The sequence below is a fragment of the Suncus etruscus genome, chromosome 4 (genome assembly GCF_024139225.1).
Source record: "Suncus etruscus isolate mSunEtr1 chromosome 4, mSunEtr1.pri.cur, whole genome shotgun sequence".
NCBI lineage: Eukaryota > Metazoa > Chordata > Mammalia > Eulipotyphla > Soricidae > Suncus > Suncus etruscus.
The window spans coordinates 16,430,162-16,456,269 of NC_064851.1; the positions used below are offsets into that span (position 1 = coordinate 16,430,162).

General features: G+C 50.7%; 1 protein-coding gene across 4 annotated transcripts in view; it reads left to right on the forward strand.

Moving 5' to 3' along the window:
• PHC1 (polyhomeotic homolog 1) overlaps positions 1-25,601 on the forward strand; it is a 32,426-nt gene extending 6,825 nt beyond the window's left edge. For 2 of the 4 annotated variants that reach the window (XM_049771964.1, XM_049771965.1), the window contains 13 exons: positions 448-558; positions 1,361-1,441; positions 3,632-3,781; positions 4,347-4,502; positions 13,893-14,385; positions 15,468-16,258; positions 17,888-18,035; positions 18,473-18,684; positions 19,332-19,446; positions 20,483-20,591; positions 20,971-21,121; positions 21,785-22,016; positions 24,677-25,601. In XM_049771964.1, coding sequence (XP_049627921.1) covers positions 448-558; positions 1,361-1,441; positions 3,632-3,781; positions 4,347-4,502; positions 13,893-14,385; positions 15,468-16,258; positions 17,888-18,035; positions 18,473-18,684; positions 19,332-19,446; positions 20,483-20,591; positions 20,971-21,121; positions 21,785-22,016; positions 24,677-24,831 — 2,904 coding nt within the window. In that variant the 3' untranslated portion in view covers positions 24,832-25,601. The remainder of the gene's footprint in view (positions 1-447; positions 559-1,360; positions 1,442-3,631; positions 3,782-4,346; positions 4,503-13,892; positions 14,386-15,467; positions 16,259-17,887; positions 18,036-18,472; positions 18,685-19,331; positions 19,447-20,482; positions 20,592-20,970; positions 21,122-21,784; positions 22,017-24,676) is intronic. The other 2 variants (XM_049771966.1, XM_049771967.1) reach the window with 2 other exon arrangements.
• The last annotated feature ends 507 nt before the right edge of the window (positions 25,602-26,108 follow it).

The window sequence follows — 26,108 nt, forward strand, 5'->3', positions numbered from 1 at the left end:
CCTTACGGCTTGTGCCACTGCTCCGGCCCTGCTTTACCCTGTTTTGATGTGCAAGACTAATTAAAAGCATTAGTCACTTAGCCACCATCTGAGTAGTCTGAACATAATCTTTTCTTGGGGGATTGGTCCTGGCTCTGCTCAGAAATCACTCCTGGCAGGCTCAGGGACTATATGGGGTGCCGGGATCAAGCCTGGGTTGGCCACAAGCAAGGCAAACGCCCTACCCTCTGTGTTATTGTTCTGGCCCCAAACTCCCATTTCAAATCCAAAAAAATGGACAGAGCAACTGTGAGGAGTGCGCCAGAGCCCCAGTTTTCATCTTTCTCCCCTCTCTCAGAATCCTTGAGATATGCGAAGGGTCAGAGGTTGGGTTGCCGAGATTGGTTGCCTTCTACTTGGCTGACACCACCCCCCCTGCCCCTTTTCTTTCCATCTCTCCCCTCCTAGGCTCTGCAGGCACTACAGCGTCAGCCCAATGCGGCCCAGTACTTCCACCAGTTTATGCTCCAGCAGCAGCTTAGCAATGCCCAGCTGCATAGCCTGGCTGCCGTCCAGCAGGTGAGAGGTCAGCAGCCAGCTGGCCCAGGAAGGGGAGGGGTCAGGGAGACGCTGGGTGGGGGCATACGGTGACCCTCCCTCTAAGTCAGATGTGGAAGCATCTGCTCTACTTCCCGTGTCCTGTAAAGGTGATGGGATCTAGCTTTTTTGGACCTGTAGGAAGCGTGGGGGTGGGGGGGGGAGAGGAAGAGTGTGAAGGGGATATGAATGCATTGCCCAGAGAGGTAGTCTTGGCCACAGACTTCCCCTCACTCGTGCTTTAAGTGGGGTGCTGGTCTAGATGTTCAGGTGTCCAGATGCAGGGGTGCTGTGAAGTATTCTCGTCAGTTGTTAGATGTGCCAGGATGTCTTTGGACTTTCAAGTTGGTATGAAAGAAGAAAAGTCCAGTAGCTCAGTAGTTCCTTGGTGCTGTTCCATGCTGAAATGAGATAGTGACTTCATCACCACACTCAGGTTAACTTCCCTAGTTTCTTCTCCCCTTCTCACAATAGTGCATGCTAGGAAATTTGACTTGGCATCCATCTTATTTGTATTGGATAGTTCTGGCGAGGCTAATCAGTGACTTATGTGGCCCAACCAAGGTGTGAAGTGGGTGACAGGTTGCCTGGCCTCCCACTGGCCCGAGATTGCTCCACGTGAGTTCCTTAGCCAGCACGAGAGGAAACATGAGGCTCAGTGGGAATAGGGGAGACTGACATGTCTTCTGAGAACTCTGTTCCGTGCCTGTGATTTCTTACTGGAAGACTCAGCACTTTCTCTTGGTTGTCTCTGCTTTTTCTTGTTTCCTTTCCCCTCTACCAGGCCACGATTGCTGCCAGTCGGCAGGCCAGCTCCCCAAACACCAGCAGCGCACAGCAACAAACAGCCACCACGCAGGCCTCGGTGAGTTCCATGGATCTTTCTCTGCTTAGACCACCCCTGTTTGTGGGGCCCTTGGGATTTCTGGTTCCTGAATAGAGACTTAGTAAACTGGAGAGGCAGCTGCGAAGGTATTGCTAGGAGTCTCAATAAGGAGGTTTAGTTTAAGGAAAGGGCAGAGGGCCAGGGAGCACAGCGGGAAAGCATGCTTTGCCTGAAGGAGCCCCAGTTTGTCCTAGTCAACTCTGGGAATAGACCCAAGCACTGCCAGGTGACATCCCACCTCACTTCAAAGAAAAAAAGAAGAAAATCTTGAGGGAGAAAATAACAGGAAAGGATCTTTCTGGATCCTTCCACGAGAAGTAAAATGAGTTCAGGTTTGTTTCTCTTGATTCCTCAGCTATTAAATTAGGAACCACCTCATCCTTTCCCTTCTCCTCCTTCTCCCTCCCCTTCCTCATCCTTCCCCCAACCCTCTCTCCAGCCTCTTCTTTTTTCCTCTCCTCTCCTTCCCTCTCCCCTACCTCTCCCTTCCACTCCATTTTTTTGGTTTGATGCTCAGGGGTTACTCCTGGCTAAGCGCTCAGAAACTGCTCCTGGCTTGGGGGGACCATATTGGCTAGCGCTTGCAAGGCAGACACCTTACCTCTAGCACCACCTCGCTGGCCCCACTCCACTCTTTTTTCCTCTTCTCCCGTTTCTTCACTATTTCCCTCTACCCTCTCTTCCCGTCCCTTCAGGACCTCACACATGCAAGGCAGGTGCTCTACCACTGAGCTATATTCCTGACCTGGGACTGAGTTTCTTTTGTTTGTTTGCTTTTTTTTTTTTTTTTTTTTTTTTGGTTTTGGGGCCACACCCGGTGATGCTCTGGGGTTACTCCTGGCTGTCTGCTCAGAAATAGCTCCTGGCAGGCACGGGGGACCATATGGGACACCAGGATTCGAACCAACCACCTTTGGTCCTGGATCGGCTGCTTGCAAGGCAAACGCCGCTATGCTATCTCTCCGGGTCCAAAGACCCTATTTATTTATTTATTTATTTATTTATTTATTTATTTATTTATTTATTTTTTTGGTTTTTGGGCCACACCCGGCAGTGCTCAGGGGTTACTCCTGGCTGTCTGCTCAGAAATAGCTCCTGGCAGGCACGGGGGACCATATGGGACACCGGGATTCGAACCAACCACCTTTGGTCCTGGATCAGCTGCTTGCAAGGCAAATGCCGCTGTGCTATCTCTCCGGGCCCGACACTATTTATTTTTAAACTTAGATTTTTTTTTCACTTTTTTTTTTTTTTTTTTTTTTGGTTTTTGGGCCACACCCGGCTCAGGGGTTGCTCCTGGCTGTCTGCTCAGAAATAGCTCCTGGCAGGCACGGGGGACCATATGGGACACCCGGATTTGAACCACCTTTGGTCCTGGATTGGCTGCTTGCAAGGCAAACGCCGCTGTGCTATCTCTCCGGGCCATTTGCTTGTTTTTGTTACCGTGCTCAGGGTTTACTCTTGGCTCTGCACTTAGGAATCACTCATGGTGGTGCATGAGAGACCATACAGGACTATAGGTCAAATCCAGATCAGGCTGCTGCAGGCCAGCTTGTACTATTTTGTACTATCTCTCCATCCCCATAGACTGGTTTTCTCTACTAAGACCCCACAGTAGCTGGATAGCTAAGAGTGCAGTTATACCTGAGCCCTTGAATGCAGGGCTTAATGTGGTTTTTGCTTTGCATGTGGCTAACCTGGTTCGATCCATGCCACTGTGTTGTCCCCATGCATAGTGGGCCTGCCAGCATAAAGACTTGGGAATGGTCCCTGACACCACTAGACATGGCCCCAACCCCTCCGTGTCCTGCCCTCCCATCCTCCCACCCTCCCACCTCTAGTCACTTTTATTTCCTGCTGCTATGAAAGATACTATGTTCTTAGTTCTGTCTCTTGGAATTCTTCTATTTTTTTTTTAAACCCAGTGGCTTTCAGGGGTTACACCTGGCTCTGCGTTCAGAAATCACTCCTGGCAGGCTTGGGGGACCATATAAAGATGCCCAGGATTGAACCTGGGTCTGTCAGGTCAGCCGCGTGCAAAGAGAATGCCCTACTGTTGTGCTATCGCTCTGGCCTCTATCTCTTGGAATTCTTGTTTTCAGTCTTCCCTTCCACCTTTCCAGTTTTCATGGAAAATTCGTGTTCTTACTCCCTCTTCCCACCACGCAGATCAGTCTGGCCACCACCTCGGCCACACAGCTCATCAGCCGGTCCCAGAGTGTGAGCTCACCCACCGCCACCACGCTGACCCAGTCGGTGCTGCTGGGTAACGCCGCCTCCCCACCGCTCAACCAGTCTCAAGCCCAGATGTACCTCCGGGTAAGCCACAGGTGGCAGTGTCTCGGGGCGCTGCCCCTCTGTCCTGGGAGGGGTGGGATGGGGGGGCCGTGCCCTTCGCTGGTTGGGAAATCACAGGGACCCAGGCACTGGGAGCTGGGCTCATCTCCTTGAGGTGCTCAGACTGAAAAAGGGCTCTGCAGGTGCATTGAGCTGCTCCATTAGGAGGGAGGCCCGGCTTGGCTGTTGTCGTCGTTAGACTTAGGCGGTTACTTTTACTGAGGTGTCCCAACTGCAAAGTGGTCTCTCTCAGCCGTCGCCTCACTATCTGTGATACTTGCTCTGAAACCCTCATGGGGCTCCACTTGGATATATATATTTTTTGGGGGGGACTCTTTATCACTGCAGAGTTTTCTGTCCGTTCCAGGTTTTTCTTCCTGTGCAGGGAGCACAAACGTCTCCTGGGTCAGTGCAGCAAGGGGCAGGGCTTAGCTGTCTTGTATTCTTCTTGTTTATTTTTGTCTTGTGATCCTTCCCTTCCGTTTCTTCTGCCTTTCTTCTCTGCCTCCTGTCCTCTTCCGCCTGCTCTTTCTCCTCTCCTTGCCAGCCACAGCTGGGAAACCTATTGCAGGTCAACCGGACCCTGGGCCGGAATGTGCCTCTAACCTCCCAGCTCATCCTGATGCCTAACGGGGCGGTGGCTGCAGTCCAGCAGGAGGTGCCATCGGCTCAGTCTCCTGGAGTTCATGCCGATGCCGATCAGGTCAGTGGTCACCACTGGACCTGGGGGACCCTGGGGAGGGCCCAGGGAGCTCCCTCCTACCCTCTCCTCCCCTCCACCACCACTTTTCCAGGACTCTGTTTTCTCCTTTCCTGAATTTCTGCAGAACTGGAATTTCCTCCCAGCTTTTGGGTTGACTGGGGTTGGGAAGGGGAGCAGCCGAGGTACAGGGGAGAGGCTGGAACAGAGAAGAGCGAGCAGCTGGGAAAGGGGCCTGGGCGCACCTTATTCCCACTGCAGGGCATATTTCCTTACCATTTTTCAGTCTTTCCTGCTTTTATCTGTTATGAGGCCTTAATTCTCTCTCCATCTTCTGACGATAAACAGTAGTGGAGGTTGTTAGAATTTGGGCTAATAAGGCTCTGGCACTGGCGTCCCAAGCTGGCTGGAATTGTGTTTGGTCTCTTCTTTTCACAGTCTGGTCTTCTCAATGTTTCTAGCAGTCTTCTTCCCATTGCTTATCCTAGTGGGTCAGAGAGAGACATACACATGGTGGGTGGGGGTGAGTGGGAGGGAGGGAGGAAAGGAGAGGGAAAGATGGGGAGAGAGAAAAGAGGAGAGATTGGGAGGTATGTGAGAGAAAGAGAGATTAGAAGGTGAGACATTTTCTGAATCTTAGAATTTTTTACTTTTTCTCAGCAAATTAGTGCTCTTGTTCTTCCTATTACTGAGCTCAGATCTACATGAAACACTTTGAGGATGTGGCTCAGAGGCAGAACAACGGCCTGGTACTAACAGAAAAAGAACTAGGAGCTAACTCCTACGGGCTTAGAGATCAAAGAAGTAAAAAAAAAAAAATGGCCCTAAATTTGAGCAACGCTCGCTTCTTTGGGGGGTGTGCTAGTTGGTTGGTGCTCAGTGAACCCTGGGACTACTCCTGACATTTCTTTGCTAGCCAAGCTAGTGATTCAGTGAGGGGACCAGAGGATATGGCACTGACAGGCCCTGCTATCCTGGGGACACCCGGCAGTTTTGGGGTCCTCCAGGACAGGGCTGCACTCAGCTGATCCTTGGGCAGGGAAGGGGGAACCCTGTGGTGCTGGGATGGAAATAGGACCTAGTGCATGCAAGGCCTGTGCTTTCATCCCTGCCTTGGCCTCTCCTGGCCTGAGTTTAAGCACACGTTGGTATATGGCTTCTCTAGTACTTGGTACTGGAGGAGATCTTGGAAGGTAGGCCAGGGACTGATTGTAGTAAGAATCCCGGAGACAGAGTCCCTGTCCATAAACTCGACTAAGTTGGGTGAGTGGCCACACAAAGACTGGGCCAGTGCCTGAGTGGAAGGAAGGTCATCGCTATCAAGAGGTCTGAGAGACAAATAGCTCTACCCACACAGGTCCGTCACGGACTCCCCAACATCAGGAAAAAAGAAAGTATGCAGAAAATTCTCTAATCAGAACTTGCAGAAGAAAGATCCAAGACCAGCTGGGTGTCTGGCTTCCTTCAGCTGCAGTGCTTGCTCTTAGTTGGAGATTTTGGTGTGCCTAAGTGGGATCGGAGGATGAGGGTGAGACTGGCTCCCTCGAGCTAGGGATGTGGCTCAAAGGCAGAATCATGACCCCGGTTTCAGTCTCTGGTACTACTGGGAAAAAGCCAACCCCAAATTCCAGGCCTGTGAGCTAGGTAAAGAGGCCCAAGCAGATGCTTGACTGCAGGCATTCCCTTGTGGGTCCCCCGAATACCACCTGGAGTGAGCCCAGAGTACTGCTGGGTATGGCCCCCAACCAAAACCAGACAGATTGCTTCTACATCTCCCATCTGTTTTTTTGTTTTGTTTTGTTTTTGCATTTGGGCCACACCCAGTGATGCTCAGGGGTTACTTTGGCTCTGTGCTCAGAAATCACTCCTGGCAAGCTCGGGACCATAGGGGATGTCGGGGATTGAACCTGGGTTGGCCCCGTGCAAGGTAAATGCCCTGTCCACTGTGCTGTCACATCTGCTTTTCTTTTTATTTATTTTGGGTTTGGGGCCACACTCAGCAGTGCTCAAGAGGTTTCTCCTAGCTCTCCTGCTCAGAAATAGCTTCTGGTAGGCTCAGGGGACCATATAGGATGCCAGGGATTGAACCCAGGTCCTTCCCGGGTCAACTACATGCAAGGCAAACACCCTACTGCTGTGCTATCTCTCTGGCCCACATCCGTTTTTCTGTCTGATGTTCTTCGAGTGTCAGTTATGTAGAGGTAGAGTAGTAGGAATGTGAACCAGAGACAGGGATCAGATTCCAATTCTATGATCTATTTTGCCACCTTAGGCAAGTAATCTAACACTCCTTTTTGATGATTGAGGGCTCCCCAGCAACCCTGAGGACATGTAGATCAAAGGTGGAATAGTTTGATGGCTGCTCTCCATAGATAGGGAGCAAACTTAGCCATTCAAGGGGGTTGGCTGGTAGTCTAGAAGTGGCTGATCCAGAGTGTGAAAGGCAGGTGAACCTGTGTTCAGCGCCCCTTGAGAAGGGCTGGGTTCACATATCTGCTCCCTGGCTTTGCAGGCCTCTCAGGGACCACTATATGTAGACAAGGTGGTCCCCAGCAGCTTTGCATATGCCCTCAGTGGAAACAGGCACCTTAGAAGGGCAGTTGCTTTTGACCTACATGAGATTGATTGCTGGAATTGTGTCTATTGCAAGGTGATGGAGGGGAACTGGAGCCTGCCAGGACAGATGTGAAACAGAAAGAAAATTTGATTGTGGTTTGGGGGCCCTATCTCCCCCCACACCAGTAATGCTTGGGGCTGGCTCTTAAGGATCACTCCTGATAGTGCTCAGAGGACCAAAAATGGATCAGTTTACATACAAGGCAAGGACTCGACCCACAGTACTATATCTCCAGCCCTTTGTTGTGTTTTTTTTTGGTGTGTGTGTGTGTATGGTTTTTGGGTCACACCACACAGTGCTCAGAGGTTATTCCTGGCTCCAGGCTCAGAAATTGCTCCTGGCAGGCATGGGGGACCATATGGGGCACCGGGATTCGAACCGATGACCTGCATGAAAGGCAAACGCCTTACCTCCTTGCTATCTCTCCGGCCCCAGCCCTTTATTTTTTGTTTGTTTTGAGGCTACACCCAGAGATGCTTAGAGGTTATTCTTATCTGCTGTGTTACCGCTCTAGCCCCCCGCTTACTTCATTTTTAATTTCTTTTTTTTTTTTTTTTTTTTTTTTTTTTTTTGTGGTTTTTGGGTCACACCTGGCAGTGCTCAGGGGTTATTCCTGGCTCCAGGCTCAGAAATTGCTCCTGGCAGGCACGGGGGACCATATGGGATGCCGGGATTCGAACCGATGACCTCCTGCATGAAAGGCAAACGCCTTAGCTCCATGCTATCTCTCTGGCCCCCATTTTTAATTTCTTAACTGAGTTACTGTGATATGCAATATTGTTAATGAGAGTTTGCATGTATCTCTAACCATACCAATTCCTCAGTGCCTGTTGGCCTGCACAGAAGCCCAGAGACCTTCCCAGCCACTTCCCTCCTCCTGCAGGGAGACTCAGTTCTGTGTACTAGCTCTTTAGGTCTCTTCTCCTCCTCCTCCTCCTCTTCCTCCTTCTCCTCTCTTACTGTGTATATTTTTTATTTTTTTAGGGATTCTGGCTTTTAATGTTCATTTGTATTTTTTTGTTTGTTTTGTTTTTGGGTCACAGCCAGCAGCGCTCAGGGGCCACTCCTGGCTCTATGCTCAGAAATTGCCCCTGGCAGGGACGGGGGACTATATGGGATGCCGGGATTCGAACCACCGTTCTGCATGAAAGGCAAACGCCTTACCTCCATGCTATCTCTCCGGCCCCTAATGTTCAATTGTTTTGAATTCAGAAAAATCATTATTTATTTTTGTTTAATTTCCATAAACTGTTCAACCTCTTCCCCTCCATTTTTGTTGATGAATAATTTTCGTTTTCAAAGAATCATAGTCTGAAAGGATCATTGATAGCGATTTCCTTTTTCTTTTTCTTTATGGTTTTTGGACCACACCCAGTGACGCTCAGGATTCCTGGCTCTGCACTTAGGAATCAATCCTGGCCAGTGCTCAGGACTTCCTCTTGGCTCTGCATTCAGGGGTCACTTTGGCAGTGTTTGACAGACCATGTGGGATGCCGGGGATTGAATCTGGATTAGCCGCGTGCATAGCAAAGTGCTATGGATTTCTCTCTTTGTGATTTCATGGAGATGTAGCTGGAGACTCAGCATATGGTCCGTGTCAGGTACACCGGAGCAGAAGGTGTTCTCAGCTTCAGGGTGGGGGGTGAAAGGTGAAGGAGCCTTTGTATGCGAGGCCCATGTCTCACTGTGGGGGTTTTCTCAAAGGAGCTGGGCTTGAGATGCCTTGCTTTGAGTGTGGGGTGCTGGTGGTGGAACCTGGGGCTCACAGACAAGGCGGGGGGGGGGGGGACACTTGCTGCTGAGCTGTCTCCCCAGGACTGAGAAGCCTCGTGAACCTGGCCTTGACAGCACAGATATGCCCCCTCCACTGAACCCAGGGAGAAACTGCATCATAACAGTGGGGGGGGGGCGCGGAGAGATAGCACAGCGGCATTTGCCTTGCAAACAGCTGACCCAGGACCTAAGGTGGTTGGTCCAGCGTCCCATATGATCCCCCGTTCCTGCCAGGAGCTATTTCTGAGCAGAGTCAGGAGTAACCCCTGAGCACCACCGGGTATGGCCCAAAAATAAAAATAAATAAATAGGGGCCGGGCGGTGGCGCTGGAGGTAAGGTGCCTGCCTTGCCTGCGCTAGCCTAGGACGGACCGCGGTTCGATCCCCCGGCGTCCCATATGGTCCCCCAAGAAGCCAGGAGCAACTTCTGAGCGCATAGCCAGGAGTAACCCCTGAGCGTCACAGGGTGTGGCCCAAAAACCAAAAAAAATAAAAATAAATAAATAAATAAATAAATAAATACGAAAGGTGGCATTTGTGTTCAGCAGGGAGTGACGGAGGTGCACAGCCACAAAAAGATCTGAGAAGCAATCCCAAGACCAGTAGAGGAAGAGAAAGGGGTGTGTGTGCATGTTTGTGCATGCCACGGGAGGTAGCTGGCTCCACTTGGGGGGGTTGTGTGTATTGAGGAGATGAAGCATGTTGGGGGAGTGCACTGGGAGTGCTGTGCAAATCTTTTTTTTTTTTTTGGTTTTTGGGCCACACCCGGCAGTGCTCAGGGGTTACTCCTGGCTGTCTGCTCAGAAATAGCTCCTGGCAGGCACGGGGGACCATATGGGACACCGGGATTTGAACCAACCACCTTAGATCCTGGATCGGCTGCTTGCAAGGCAAATGCCGCCGCTGTGCTATCTCTCCGGGCCCTGTGCAAATCTCTTGCTTGATGCTTAAGGTGCTGGTGGGACGGCAGTTGTGTGCACATGGTCCCCAAGCTCCAAGGGGTCGGTACTGGTGTCGAGCTGGTGTCGGAGCTAGATAATGGATTTCGGGAAGGAAACACCTTGAAAGATGATGCAGGGGTTGGATCTGGAGCCGAAGGAAGGATGGTGGTGGAGGAGGATGCGAGGTTGACAGGAGGGAGTAAAGAGGGAGGATGTGGAGAAGCTACCGAAAGCTGAGGAAACATGCTCAGGGAATGGTCTCTTCCCACGCAGCTGGTTGGAGAATGAGAGGAAGTGGAAGTTATTTTAGTCAGGAAAAGATTTTTTCAGTAGGTTTTGGGAGAGGAAGCTGATCAGCACTTTTGGGCAGGACTAAGTGCCCAGCACCCAGGTCTGAGGCTGCTTCTCAGTCTTTCCCACTGCCTCTTACCTGCTTTGTTTTGCCCCTGAACTGCTCTGCAAATTTTTCAACCATTTCTTGTCTACAGTCAGATCTGCTTCTAGTATTCTTCCTCATTGCTTTTGGCCCAAGCTTTCCCAGTAAGCAATGTATGTTGCCAGCACAGTTTTAAGTTCTGCCTCTGGTACATAAAAATATGAAGAATGGTGCTGCCTGGCTGTGATTTACTGAGTTACACTACATTACTGGATCTCTTGTTTGCATTAATATACTCTGTCATTTATAATTCTGTAATAAGCAGTTCCTGGTTCCATCACCTGCCTGTCCCTACAGCAGCATGAGTCACTGTGATTTTAAGAATTTTTAGACTTGTCTTTCCCTTGGTTCCCATTTTTCTGGGAGGTGGGGAAGCGCCTTTGTGCAGATCTTGGCCAACCTGGGACTATGCGGCAGTGCTGGATCGAACCAGGTCCAGCTGCAATCAAATACTTTAATCCCTTATACTCTTTCTGGTTGGCCCCAGGGTCCCTTATTATATAGTTTCATTGCATTCACATAATTTTCTAGGGTGCTTTTTTTTTTTTTTTTTTTTTTTTTTTTGGTTTTTGGGCCACGCCCGGCAGTGCTCAGGGGTTACTCCTGACTGTCTGCTCAGAAGTAGCTCCTGGCAGGCACGGGGGACCATATGGGACACCGGGTTTCGGGATTCAAACCAACCACCTTTGGTCCTGGATCGGCTGCTTGTAAGGCAAACACCGCTGTGCTATCTCTCCGGGCCCGGGTGCTTTTTTTTTTTTATTAAGGAATTTCTCAGACCTTTCCAAAACCAAAATATGAACTCCTTAACCATCCATCTTTAATAGTTTGGAGGTGGTTGGAACAATAGTACAGTGGGTAGGGTATTGCTTTGCTTGCGGCTGACCTGGATTCAGATTTGATTTCAGTGGTTCTCTGATCACTGCCAGAAGTAACTCCTGAGCATTGTTAGGTATAGTCCACAACATCAAAAAACACACCCCATTTTTTTTTTATTAGTGGTATGGGAGCCGAATACAAGCTTAGTGTATTTAGGCATCCAATACCTAATTATTTAAATAATGCCTAAATCTATGTTGTTGTTGGTTTTTTTTTTTTTTTTTTTTTGGTTTTTTGGGCCACACCCATTTGATGCTCAGAGGTTACTCCTGGCTAAATGCTCAGAAATTGCCCCAGGCTTGGGGGGACCATATGGGACTCCGGGGGGATCGAACCACAGTCTAGATCTTTCCTTGGCTAGCGCTTGCAAGGCAGACACCTTACCTCTAGTGCCACCTCGCCAGCCCCAAATAATACCTAAATCTAAATGTAGGCATCTGAGTAAGTAATCCACATCTCCAATGCAGATTATTTAGCAGCTGATCACATATCTATCACTTTGTATGTAGTCTTTAGCATTATAATTAAGTGTATGAGATTTGTGTGTGTGTGTGTGTGTGTGTGTGTGTGTGTGTGTGTGTGTGTGTGTGTGTGGTTTTTTAAATTTTTTTGTTTTTTCGGGCCACACCCATTTGATGCTACCGGGTTACTCCTGGCTAAGTGCTCAGAAATTGCCCCTGGCTTGGGGGGACCATATGGGACTCCGGGGATCGAACCAGTGTCCTGATCCTTGGCAGCTCTTGTAAGGCAGACACTTTACCTCTAGCGCCACCTTGCCGGCCCCGAGGTTTGTGTTTTTTTTTTTTTTGGTTTTTGGGCCACACCCTGTGACGCTCAGGGGTTACTCCTGGCTATGCGCTCAGAAGTTGCTCCTGGCTTCTTGGGGGACCATATGGGACGCCGGGGGATTGAACCTTACCTCCAGCGCCACCGCCCGGCCCGAGGTTTGTGTTTTTTTGTTTTTGTTTTTGGTTTTGGTTTTTGGGTCACACCCGGCGGTGCTCAGGGGTTACTCCTGGCTGTCTGCTCAGAAATAGCTCCTGGCAGACACGGGGGACCATATGGGACACCGGGATTCGAACCAACCACCTTTGGTCCTGGATCGGCTGCTTGCAAGGCAAATGCCGCTGTGCTATCTCTCCGGGCCCGAGGTTTGTGTTTTTACGGACATTTTTAAGAAAGCTTTTTAATAGTATTAATGTATTTAAGGATTAAGTTTTTTTTTTTTTTGTTTGTTTGTTTTTTGTGGTTTTTGGGTCACAACCGGCAGTGCTCAGGGGTTATTCCTGGCTCCAGGCTCAGAAATTGCTCCTGGCAGGCACAGGGGACCATATGGGACGCCGGGATTCAAACCGATGACCTCCTGCATGAAAGGCAAACGCCTTACCTCCATGCTATCTCTCCGGCCCCTAAGTTTTTTTTTAATATCGTTGCATATTATTGTACTTGATTGACCTGGACTTTTTGTGTTCTGTCCAACTGGGTATCTTTTTGTCTGATGATGACCATTTGGGTCTTTTCTAGACTCAGTTTGCTCTGGAGAGGGCTGTTGGACCATACTTCTCTCTGCTCCCAGTCACTTGTAGCAGTGGTCTCATGTGAGGAATTTCTAAGTTAGCATTTGTGTCACGGTTCAACTCCAGCAAATGATGCCCAGCTGTTCTCCAGAGCATTGGTGCCGATTTGCCCTTCCTCAGCATTATTTGTCAGTTTCTTAGTGTTTGGGTCGTGCCCCAGTGGTAGGTGCTTGAACATTCATTCCTCTTGGCTCTGTGCTGGGGAGTCGCTCCAGAAATGCTGGGGAAGGAACCCAGGACTCAGGCATGCAAAACCTGAGCTTGACCTCTGAGCCGTCTTGGGCCTGGCCTTGGGAACCTCTAAAGCAAAGGTCCTTAAACTATGCCCGCGGGCCACATACTGTATTTGTTCCCATTTTGTTTCTTTAATTCAAAATAAGATATATGCAATGTGTATAGGAATTTGATAGTTTTTGTTTTTACTCTGGTCTGGCCCTCCACCGGTCTGAGGGACAGTGAACTGGCCCCTGTTTAAAAAGTTTGAGCACCACTGCAAAAGAATGTTTCCAACATATAGATTTGATAGTTGATTCTGGAGAATTATCAGTGGCATCTGAACTGGGCTCAGGGCATCATATGTGTCCTTTTCTCTGTTTGGAGAATGTCCCATTTGTCTGTCAGATACTGCTGGGTGCCTTTACACTTCCCTTGCTCTCAGCCTCTCTTCCTTCTTGCTCCCCAGCCCAGGCACAATGACAGGTTGTCATTGCCTCACATGCTCTGCCTACTTGTGCCTCTGGTCTCACGTGCCAGGCCCTGTGCCTTCCTGCACAAAGCACTTGTTTGAATAAGTCTTGGGCTGTGTCCTGCATTCAGGAGACCTGTCCTCCTGTCTTTGTAGGAAGTGCTCATGTGTTGGATTAACTAGTTCTTTCCATTTCTCTTTTTCTGAAGAGGAAGAGGAGTTTGATAGTGAGTGAATGCAGAGAAGGGGGGAAAGTGGAGATCACTGGAATGGAGTACATGCCCATCCTCCTTGACAGAGATGGGGGAGTGTGAAGGAGACGGCAAAGTCCAAGACGGTAGCAGGGTTTTGCAGGGTTCTACACAGTGTCAGGAAGGCCTGACTTTCATATGTGAACACAGGAATATGACTCGAGGCGGCTCCTGAAGAACTCCAACCCTGGAACTTGTCTGTCTTCAGTTTCTCCTCCTTTTTTTATCTTCCAGGTACAGAACTTGGCGGTACGGAACCAGCAGGCCTCAGCCCAGGGACCCCAGATGCCAGGCTCCACGCAGAAGGCCATTCCTCCCGGGACCTCCCCGGTCTCCAGCCTCTCCCAAGCTTCCAGCCAGGCCCTAGCAGTGGCTCAGGCATCCTCTGGGGCTTCCGGCCAGTCCCTCAACCTTAGCCAAGCTGGTGGAGGCAGTGGGAATAGTCTCCCAGGCCCCCTAGGTCCAGGTGGAGCTGGCCAGGTGCCTGGGGGCTTGGGTCAGCTCTCTTCCTCTGGTATGGGGGCCGGAGGCTGCCCCCGGAAGGGCACGGGCGTCGTACAGCCCCTGCCCGCGGCGCAGACGGTGACCGTGAGCCAGGGTAGCCAGACGGAAGCCGAGAGCGCCGCAGCCAAAAAGGCGGACGCGGATGGCACAGCTCAGCAGAATGTGGGCATGAACCTGACGCGAACTGCCACCCCTGCCCCCAGTCAGACCCTTATCAGTTCAGGTGAGCTTGAGAACTTGCTTTGGTTTCTGGTGTCTGGGCTCAGCCATTCTTTATGGCTCTACTCAGCATTGACCCCATCCCCTCAGACTGAGCACCAAGTGCAGAACTTCTTTTTTTTTTTTGGTTTGGTTTTTGGGCCACATCCAGTGATGCTCAGGGTTTATACTCCTGGCTATGCGCTCAGAAATAGCTGTGGCTTAGGAGACCATATGGGGCACTGGGGATCGAACCTAGGTCCATCCTGGATCACCCACATGCAAGGCAAATGCCCTACCACTATGCCGTTGCTCCGGCCCCTTAACTTTATTGATTGATTGATTGATTGGTTGTTGGGCCACACCCAGCAGTATTCAGGAGTTACTCCTGAGTCTACACTCAGAAATTATCTCTGGCAGGCTGGGTAACCATATGGGTGCCAGGAATCAAACTGGGTCCCTCCCAGGTTGGCTGCATGCAAGGCAAATGCCCTACTGCTGTGCTGTCTCTCCGGCCCCTCTGTTGTTTGTTTTGGGGGCCACACATAGCAGTGCTTGGGGCTTAGTCTTGGTTTTGGACTCAGAGATCACTGTGGCAGGGCTCTGGAGACCAAATGGGATGCCAGAGATTGAACCTGGATTGGCCCCGTGCAAATCAATCATCATACCCACTCTACTGTCTCTCCAGCCCCCTAAGTTGCAGATTTTTGGGGAGGGGTGGGGACAACACCTTCCTGCTCAGGGCTTACTTGTGGCTTTGGGCTCAGGGATTACTTACTACTGGCAAACTTACTGGACTGGCTTCGTGCAAGGCAAGCTCTGTACTTGGCATACTATCTCTCTGGCCCCTACTGTGTCGCAGAGAGAAATGGGTGACTACCAGCCTTCTTTGGGCTCTGGGCTGGTTGAGGGCGGGAACTCACTTGGCACTGTCTCCGGTTGTCAGTGAATTGAGAGTGGGGGGCATGTAGGCTCTCTGGGGGCTCTTCCAGTTCTGGGATCCCTTTCCTGGGCCGGTCCCAGACGGGACTCCTCTCTGAACACACTGCTACCTCTCCCCTAGTGGTGCTTAACTGTGTCTGTCCTCTCTCTTTCTCGGCCCTGCAGCCACCTACACACAGATCCAACCTCACTCCCTGATCCAGCAGCAGCAGCAGATCCACCTGCAGCAGAAGCAGGTGGTGATCCAGCAGCAGATCGCCATCCATCACCAGCAGCAATTCCAGCACCGCCAGTCGCAGCTGCTGCACACAGCCACGCACCTGCAGCTAGCGCAGCAGCAGCAACAGCAGCAACAGCAACAGCAGCAGGCTGCGCAGGCAGCCCCCCTCCCCACGCCGCAGCCCCCTTCAGTCCCTCCCCAAGCTCCGCAGGTTCCACCATCTGTGTCGCAGCCACAAGCCCAGACACTGGTGGTCCAGCCCATGCTCCAGTCTTCGCCCTTGTCGCTGCCGCCCGAACCCAGCCCCAAGCCTCCCATCCCCATCCAGTCCAAGCCGCCCATAGCTCCACTCAAGCCTTCTCAGTTGGGGGCCGCGAAGATGTCTGCCACACAGCAGCCTCCCCCCCACATCCCGGTACAGGTGGTGGGGACCCGGCAGCCTGGAACCGCTCAGGCCCAGGCGCTAGGCCTGGCTCAGCTGACTGCTGCCGCCGCTGTCCCCACATCCCGGGGCCTGCCAGGGACAGTGCAACCTGGCCAGGCCCATCTGGCCACCTCGCCACCGGCATCCCAGGCGGCCGGGGCACTGCAGGAGTGTCCCCCTTCCTTGGCCGCGGGGATGGGCCTCGGCCCCATGCAGGGCACGGCTCATGTGGTGAAGAGCGGGGCTCCTGCTGCCTCGCCGGTGGTGCCTCAGGTCCCCGCCACCTTTTACATGCAGCCCATGCGCCTGCCGGTGAGTGCTTGGGCCAGTGTCACATCTATGGGCTCACAGGACATTGAATCAGGAACTTGGGAGGGTAGGGGACTGTGATTGAGCAAAAGGCTCAACTTCTATATTTCACATAGTAACCCCTGATCAGATAAGTACCGGGTGAAAGTGTTTCCCAGTCATTGCATGTGCAGTTTATATCCTAGTCACTGGTTCCTTTGAGATACAGAAACTTCTTAGTTTAATGTAGTCCCCTTTGTTTAGCTTTGCTTCCACTTTTAGCTTTAATGTCATGGAGAGTTCTGCCTATGTTTTTCTCTATGTTTCTTATGCTGTCAGATCTGATATTAAGGTCATTTTGTTTGTTTGTTTTTTTGGGCCACATCCTTTTTATGCTCAGGGGTTACTTCTGGCTAAGCGCTCAGAAATTGCCCCTGGCTTGGGGGGACCATATGGGACGCCGGGGGATGGAACCTCGGTCCTTCCGTGGCTAGCGCTTGCAAGGCAGGCACCTTACCTCTTGTGCCACCTCTCCAGCCCCATTAAGGTCATTTTTATTTGACTTTTATGCAAAGAGGTCTGACTTCATTTTCTTGCATGTCGCTGACCAGCTTTCCCAGTACCACTTGTTGAAGAGGATTTCCTTGCTCCACCTCACTTTTTTTTGGGGTGGGGGGGAAATCACACCCAGTGATGGTCAGGAGTTACTCTTGGCTATGCACTCAGAAATTGCTCCTGGCTTGGGGGACCATATGGGATGTTGGGGGATAGAACCATGGTTCGTCCTAGTCAGCATGTGCAAGGGAAACGCCATACCACTTGTGCCACCACTCCAGCTCTTCCACCTCACTTTTTTTACGCCTTTGTCAAATATTAACTTTTCATATACCTGAGGTTCTGTCTTAATTCTATTCCACTGATCTGAGAGTCTGTGTTCCAGTACCACGCCATTTTATTTATTTATTTTTTTTTTGGTTTTTGGGCCACACCCTGTGACGCTCAGGGGTTACTCCTGGCTATGCGCTCAGAAGTTGCTCCTGGCTTCTTGGGGGACCATATGGGACGCCGGGGGATCGAACCGCGGTCCGTCCTAGGCTAGCGCAGGCAAGGCAGGCACCTTACCTCCAGCGCCACTGCCCGGCCCCTACCACGCCATTTTAATGACTACTGCTTTGGAGCACAGTTTGAAGTTGGGGAAGGTGATGCCTCTGCCCCCTTTTCTCAAGGATCACTTTAGCTACTTGTGGAGGTTTATTGGCTCATATGAATTTCAGAACCATTTGATCTGTTTCTTTGAAAAACGTCAAGGTATCCTTAAAGGGTCAATCTTGTGCTTCTGAATTTGCTCTTGAAATAACTAGGTTTTCAGATCTGTGCCTGCTAGATCAAGGGAACCCCAACCTCCCACATCATCCTGGGAGAAACATCAGTTTTTGAGGGGTCCAGGTTACAACTGGACAGTGATGCTCTTTTTTCCTCTGTCCCTATGGATACATCACATTTCGGTGGGGGAGGGGGCTACAGTGTGGGACAGGACCAGGACTCAAGTGCTCTTTAGGCCAGCTACACACTGGGACTGAAGACAGTTTCTCAGTTCTTGGTCACTTTAGCTCACCAGCCTGTTTGTATTTCCTGCTTTCCCTGACATCTAAGGGCAAACCCCAGACACTGGGCGTCAAACGCAAGGCCGAGTCAGAGGAGGAGAGAGATGATATCCCTACATTGGCCTCCATGCTTCCTGCCAAGCCATCTCCAGTGGCAGAGAGCCCCAAGATTCTTGAGGAGAGGAGTGGCTTTGGGGGTAAGTCTTCCTTTCTTCTCGCCACTCCGGGGGATAGTGGTGTGCCCTGATGGGAGAGAACTGTTCTCTAGATGCTTATAAGATAGCCTGGCCTAGGAGAGCGAAGGAGTGGACATGGAGACAGGGACTGTGGGTCAAAGATGAGCATGAGGGGCCTGAGCAATAGCACAGCGGTAGGGCGTTTGCCTTGCATGCTGCTGACCCAGGATGGTCCGGGATTCCATTCCCGTCATCCCATAGGGTCCCCCAAGCTTGCCAGGGGTGATTTCTGAATGCAGAGCTAGGAGTGATCCCTCAGCCGCCACTGGGTGTAGCCCAAAAACCAAAAAAGAAAAAACAGTGAGTCTGTGTTCCTGAGGAAAGGGAGATTGGCTGAGGTGGCTAAGTTCCTATCCAGCACGTTCCTATCTCCTCAGAAATCTCTGTCTCTTCTCCAGAGAAAGCCGAACCTGTGACCGGTGTGAACGTGAATCTGCCGGGCAGTGACCTGGTCGCCTTGGCCCCTGCCCCATCAGCCCCACCCCCGACTCTCGCCATGGTGTCCAGACAGATGGGTGACTCCAAACCTCCGCAGGCCATTGTGAAGCCCCAGATTCTCACGCACATCATCGAGGGCTTTGTTATCCAGGAGGGTGCTGAGCCCTTCCCGGTGAGCTGCTGCATCAAAGCCCAGGCTCGGCACCTAAGGGTTGGATTTTGCTGCTGGTGGTCAGGAAGGAAGGAAGGGAGGGAGGGAGGGAGGGAGGGAGGGAGGGAGGGAGGGAGGGAGGGAGGAAGGAAGGAAGGAGGGAGGGAGGGAGGGAGGGAGGGAGGGAGGGAGGGAGGGAGAGAGGGAGGGAGGGGAGGAAAGGAAGGAAGGAAGGAAAGGGAAGGAAAGGAAGGAAAAGGAGAGAGAGAGAGAGAGAGACAGACAGACAGACAGACAGCAGGCTAGACCATGAACATGTGGGCGGCCAGTGAGAAAGTTGAACTGGACCTTTCAGGCTGGAATGATGAGATGAGGGAATAGGATTGTGGGCAGAGAAGTAATAGGACTTTCTCTTAGGATTGGACCCCAAGTTGCAAAGCCAGATTGGCTCCCTGCAGTTGAGGAAGGAGCAGACAGGTCATACTAGGAAGTCAGCTCAGACTCTGGACCCCACGCTGCTGTTCGAGAAGCCAGAACTTAGGCCTTAGAATTTAGGGGAAGAAGATTCTTGAAGTCAGATGCAGACACGGCAGGTCGAAGGGGTGGGAGTTGCCTGGGGAATCTGAGGGCAGGAGGGCCTCACCTAATGTGACCTGGCTCTGGGACAGGTGGCCTGTTCTCAGATCCTGAAAGAGTCCGAGAAGCCGCTTGCCACGGGGCTCCCAACAGGACTGAACGAGAAGCAGTTGGCAGGGCCCATGGGAGGGAGCAGCCCGTCTGTTGGTAAGTCTTGCTGGAGAGCCTTCAGGGAGCTCAGATGTCACTTCTGGTGGGATAGTCACACACACTTCTGGTGGAGTAGTCTGGGCTTGCCTTGCTTATGAGGAGGCCTTGGGTTCAATTGTCCGAGCACTGCCCACCCCTACCCCCAAGAAATCAAATTGGGAATTACATGACGCCCATCTACAGAGAAAACCTCATATACCAGAATATGTAGAATCACATTAGAAATGCCATTGGATCTGAGAAAACTATTTATCTAATTCCCAGGATTGAACCGAGCTTTGGTAGTTATTTTTTTAGACTAAAGGAATCTGATGAATCACTTACTCTAAGGAGATATATATATATGTGTGTGTGTGTGTGTGTGTGTGTGTGTATATGTATGTATGTATCAAGAGGTGACCAGAAATAGTGTGATTGTTCTTAGTTCTTCATTCTAGTTATCTAGGGATGTTACTTACATTTTCCTTCTCTTTTGAAAACTTTGTGGGGCCCCGACTCGTCTGTCTTCCCAGATACTAGTAATTAGTTCCTTTTTCCTGTTCAGAAATGCAGCCCTGCTTGAAATCCAACTGGACGTATAAGGATTAGGGTAAAGCCAGTCATTTGAGATGAAAATGGTTTGGTTTAAAGATAGGGCGAGTAGGGGTTGGAAAGATAGTAACGGGATTTATAGTGTCTTGCTTAGGGTAAAGCCAGTCATTTGAGATGAAAATGGTTTGGTTTAAAGATAGGGCGAGTAGGGGTTGGAAAGATAGTAACGGGATTTATAGTGTCTTGCACATAGTAGCCAACCCCAGTTGGACTCCCCAACATCACATCTGGTGCAGAAAGATCCCTGAGTATTAGAAGGTAAAAGTTCGGGAGACGGAAATACTGTAGAGGGCCAGATGGTAGGAACTTGGTTACGGGGTTTCCCAGTTAAGTGTATCTATTGGGGGGGGGGGTAGACCCTGAGAGTCAAGTCCAGTTGTGGGGATTTGTGCACTGGGGAAAGCAGAGAGCCCCGGCCACCCTGCAGAAATGTCCTTCACAGAGCCAGACAAGAAGGCAAACCTCCTCAAGTGTGAGTACTGCGGGAAGTATGCGCCTGCCGAACAGTTCCGAGGCTCCAAGAGGTTCTGCTCCGTGACCTGCGCCAAGAGGTAACTTATGCCTACCGCTATTGTTTGCCTTACACGCGGCCAACACAGGACAGACCCAGGTTTGAATCCCAGCATCCCATATGGTCCCCTGAGCCTGCCAGGAGCTATATCTGAGTGCAGAGCCAGGAGTAACCCCTGAGTGCCACTGGGTGTGACCCAAACCCTTTCCCTTTAAAAAAAAAGACGTAACTTCTTTGGCAGCAGCTCCTTCCAGTGGCACTGCAGCCCTTCCCAGGGCCCGCTTTATGCCTCCTTTGCTTTCTTTCAGTCCCATCTCCGAAAGATCTCACCTCTGACTGTATCCCCACTACCCCTGCAAGGGCCTGGGGGAGCATGGCCTTGTGCCCCAAGCACATCTTCTTTCCACCCTGGCCTGCAGGTATAATGTGAGCTGCAGTCACCAGTTTCGGCTGAAGAGGAAAAAAATGAAAGAGTTTCAAGAAGCCAACTACGTGCGTGTGCGCCGGCGCGGGCCCCGCCGCAGCTCCTCAGACATCGCCCGGGCCAAGATCCAGGGCAAACGCCACCGGGTGAGCCTGGACTGATGGGTGACCTTCTTTATCCCTTTGATTTGGGGGCCACACACCAATGCCCTGCTTAGTATGCAGGGTCAGTGCCCACAGTATGGGGAATTGAACCCAGGCCTCTTCGCCTGCAGAACTTTGGCTGCCCTTTCTCTCCCTTGTTTCTATGGGGCAGTTCCTTAAAAGCCTTTGAGAACCTGTGTCTCCCTCCTGTCTTGGGTTCTGGGGTCCCTTCAATCCATACACTAGGGGTTGAAGAGGACATCTAGCAGGGGAATCAGCTAAGTGAGAAGTTTGATGTCTAAACTTGAGAGTTTGACAGTGACTTTGGGCCTTTTGCAAACGAAGGGTGAAATTTTCTTGTTTTGGAGGATGGGAGTGGGGAATGATATTTTGGATTGTATTCAGTGATGTTTTTTAGGATTATTCCTGACAAGGCTTGAGAAACCATATGGGATGCCTGGGATCAAACCCAGGTCGGTTGGCTGCATGCAAGCTTGTGCCTTACCTGCTGTGCTGTCACTACAGCCCCAAAAGGCAAATTTTTTTACTTGTGGCAGATTAGTTTTTCCACCCCCCTCAGTATCACTTCAGATCCGCAGTGGTCGGGCGAGAGAGAGGGAGGAAGGAGGCTATTAGAACCAAACTGTTTTGCTCTCTTCACTGTAGGGACAAGAGGACTCGAGCCGAGGTTCGGATAATTCCAGTTATGATGAAGCCCTCTCCCCCACGTCCCCGGGGCCATTGACAGGGCGAGCTGGGCATGGGGAACGGGACCTGGGCGACCCCAACACAGCTCCCCCTACGCCAGAACTACATGGAATCAACCCCGTGTTCCTGTCCAGTAATCCCAGCCGATGGAGTGTCGAGGAGGTGTATGAGTTCATTGCTTCCCTACAAGGTACCAAGGGCTGTAGTCACCATGCACCGAGAGGCCCTGCCCTGCCTGCTTGGCTTTCGGGGGACAGAGTCAGTGGTGTGGGATTGAGGTGGGGCGGGCCTTGCCAGCTGCTTGAGGCTTGTTTCTGGCAGTACTCAGAGGACTGTGGTGCTGGAGGGTCCCGTGTGTGCTTCCTGCTTCATGCTGTCCCCCTCCTCCCCTGTTTTCTTTTTTTGTTGTTGTTGTTGTTTTGTTTTTGGGCCACACCCGGTGATGCTCAGGGGTTACTCCTGGCTATGCCCTCAGAAGCCACTCCTGGCTTGGGGGACTATATGGGACGCCAGGGGATCAAACCGAGGTCTGTCCAAGGCTAGCGCAGGCAAGGCAGGCACCTTACCTCTACCGCCCAGCCCCCTCCCTTGTTTTCTTGAGGTCAGTCTAGGTCTAGGTCCCATTGTAGGCCCTCCTGGACAGATCTGATGGCACACCACTGACTTTCAGGTTATCTGGGCTGGGTTGTCACCCCAAAAATGGTGACTCAGCCATGCTCAGGAATCACTCCTGATGGTACTCAGGGAACCATATGGGATTGACTCTGGATCCAGTTCAGTGCAAGGCCAGTCAGTGCCCTACCCTCTGTACTATTGTACTACCTTGGGCCCAAAGGGTCTACTCTTGTTTTAATTAAAAAAAAATTTTTTTTTGGGGGGGTGCCAGACCCAGTGGTTCTCAGGGGACACTCTGGGCTTTGCACTCAGGAAATACTCCTGGCAGTACTTGGGACCATATGGAATGTGGGATCAGGCCCTGTTCAGTGTCACGTAAGGCAAACATCTTAACTGTTGTACTATTGCTCCTTCCCCAATCGTGGTGTTTATTCAAATCACCTTCGGAGGCCCATGAGGCAGAAGCTGCTGTATGGTCTCCATCAGTCACTTTTCTGAGCCCATTTTCCCTTTGTTGCTTTTGATGCACTTAGCATATGCACACACCCCACCACATGCATACATTACATACATTTGAGGTGAGGTCTTCATGTGATTATCCATACACTTTAATAAGTAGCTCATTAAAAATTTTTATGGGGCCGGAGATATAGCATGGAGGTAATGCATTTGCCTTGCATGCAGAAGGTTGGTGGTTCGAATCCTGGTATCCCATATGGTCCCTTAACCTGCCAGGAGTTATTTCTGAGTGTGGATCAGGAGTAACCCCTGAGCACTGCCAGGTGTGACCCAAAATAAATAAATTGTATGGTTTATTTTCGGGGGAGGGCAAGGTTTGGCCTACATCCAGCTGTGTTCAGAGGTTACTCCTGGCTCTGGAACTTCGAATTACTTCTGGTTGTACTTCAGGGACCCTGTGGGATGCCAAGGATTGAACCCAGGTTTGCCATATGCACGGCAAATGCCCTACCCTCTGTACTATTATTCTGGCCCCCAGGGTTTCATTTTATCTATGGACATGACACTGGGAAAATAGAATGAAGATGGAACGAAACAGGAAGGTCCCTTCCCTTGGTGTCAAATGATAATGGCCTGGGGTTTGTGTGGTTGTGATAATTACCGTAAATAAAGGATTTACTTCAGTGGAGATTAAGAAACAGTTGTTACCCTACACTCTTTGACTTGGGATTGGTTTTAATTATTTTTGTTTTGTTTGGGGGCCATACTCAATGCTCAGGGGTTGCCCCTTGACTTGGCATTCATGAATCACTACTGGCAGTGCTTGGGTGCTGAGAATCGAACCTGGGTCAGCATGTACAAGACCTGGTTATTTTTATTATTTTTGTTTTGTTTTTTCGGGTCACACTCCATGGTGCTCAGGGGACCAGGTGGGTTGCTGGAGAATTGAACCTAAATCAGATATATGGAAGGCAGATGCCTTCCTCAATGTCCCCTTCCCCCATAGGATTCCTCATAAACTATTTTGGCACACATGGCAGTGTCTGGAATCCTAGCTTTCTGCTTAGGAATCATTCCTTGTGGTGCTTCAGGGATTATCAGGGTTCCAGGATTGAACCTGGGTTGGCTGCATGCAAGGCAATGGTCTTAGCTTGTGCTGTGCTGTGTCTCCCACCCTGGTGGGAGAGGATTTTTTTTTCTTTCTGTTTTTCCCAAAATCCTTCATAGAAAAGGAAATCAGTTCTGCCTGCTATGAGTAAAAAAAAATATGTAGCTGTTTGCACTTTCCCTTCCCCCTTCTCATTTGAGTCAATTTTTCCCCCTATGGTTGAATAATTTGTTTCTGTCAACAAACATTTTTTAGTTTTGGGTTTTTCATAAGCCAGTGCCTGTGGCTTCATTTTGCCTGATTTTGGTGGGGTTTTGTGGGCTGCACCTCTAAATGCTGGGGTGGGGTTGCCAAAACTCAAACCCAGGTCTCTAGCATGCGAAGCATGTCCCAGTCCTTTTTCTTCTCAGGTTTGCCATCACTGACTATTCTCTACCTAGAGAAGGATCACCTCTTTGGAACTGGCCAGTACCAGATTACTTATTTCGGGGGAGGTTTTTGGGCCACACTCAGTTGCTTGCTCGCTCCTGGGATTGAACTTGGGTTGGCTACATGGACGGCAAGCATCCTCCCTGTTCTATTTCTCCAGCCCTGGCCCATTTGAGGGCTCTGTTTCTCTTCATTTCCCTTGTAGACTCATCTGCTTTTCCTCCCACATTGCCTCCTAGGATGCCAAGAGATCGCAGAGGAGTTTCGCTCGCAGGAGATTGATGGACAGGCCCTTTTGCTCCTTAAGGAAGAGCATCTTATGAGTGCCATGAACCTCAAGCTGGGCCCTGCCCTCAAGATCTGCGCCAAGATAAATGTCCTCAAGGAGACCTAAAGAGGTGCTCTGGCTCAGCCAGCCTGGGGCTGATGTCCCCACCGTCTGGGCTGGCCCCCGTCCGTGGCAGACTTCACAGGGAAGAGCGCCTTCCAGAGAGTGGATCATCTGGACAGGGAAGAGAACCAAGTCCAAGAGTTGGTTGGTTGCTGGTGCTAAAATGGCGACAGCTTGGACATTTTCTCTGGGTTCTACTTTGTTTTCTACAATCTTGGCAACTCTCACCGTCCTCAAGACTGGCCAGTCATGGTCAACCAGGCAGTCTAGGAGAACTAGGACTGCCCGCCTTATCCTGGAGCTGAGTTGGGCCCCGGGGCTTGTTTGGCAAGGGGTGATGGTACCCAGTATGCCAAGGCCAGGCAGTGGGAGAAATGCCTCCCCAAGCAAGAGGGGACGTGTTAGAGCTTGTGGGACACAAGCAGTAAAAGATGGCACGTCCCCTCCTGGCTGTTACTGGGGCCCATTTTCCCAGCATCTATCACCAGGTCTCCCTCCTGTACCCAGGGCAAGGTCCTCCGAGATCATTCTGGTTTGCTGCAGGGGCTGTTTGGCACCTAGCGGCTTTTGTCATTCTGCATTCCCCTGCCCTCTTGTACCATCTTGGGTTTCTACCTGCCTTCCTTTTTCACAACTCTGCAAGTCCTATAGCTTTATAAACAGGAGTGCCTGGGGCTGCGGTCAGGTATAAGAACGGCCACCGGCACTATTCCTTATACAACACAAATAGGAAATATTTTTTTTTCCTCCTCAGTAAAAGGAAGAAAATTGGTCTCAGTTGTTGTACTCCATTCCAAGATCTCTACCTGCGTCTTTCACACAAATGACTAGGCCAGCACTTGTTTTATTTTTTTGAAATCTTTTATGTTTTTATACAAAAAGTACAGGGTTTTTGTCATCCCCCACCCCCCATTTTAAAATATCAGTGTGGGAAAGGATGCAAACAAAGATGCTTTTATACATTTTCCCTGTTTCAAAAGAAAAAATATTCCAATAGTATTTTAAAAGTCCAAATATGAAATAACTTCATCTTCTTTTCTAAAGGCTTACAAAAGGCCCCACCTATTGATGCCAACCTGTGACCAGTGGCGCCATGTTCTCAGGGGCCTGCAGGCACACTGTTTCAGAAAGGCCAGAGAGGCCAAGTTTCGGGACCTGGCCTACTAGGGAGGCTCAGGAACAAATGCGCGAAAACCTCCCACTCAAGAGTGGGCAGGGAGCCAGGCCCCTGAGCCAGAGGAAGGCCCTAGGGGTTGCAGGCCCACCTCTATCCCCATTCC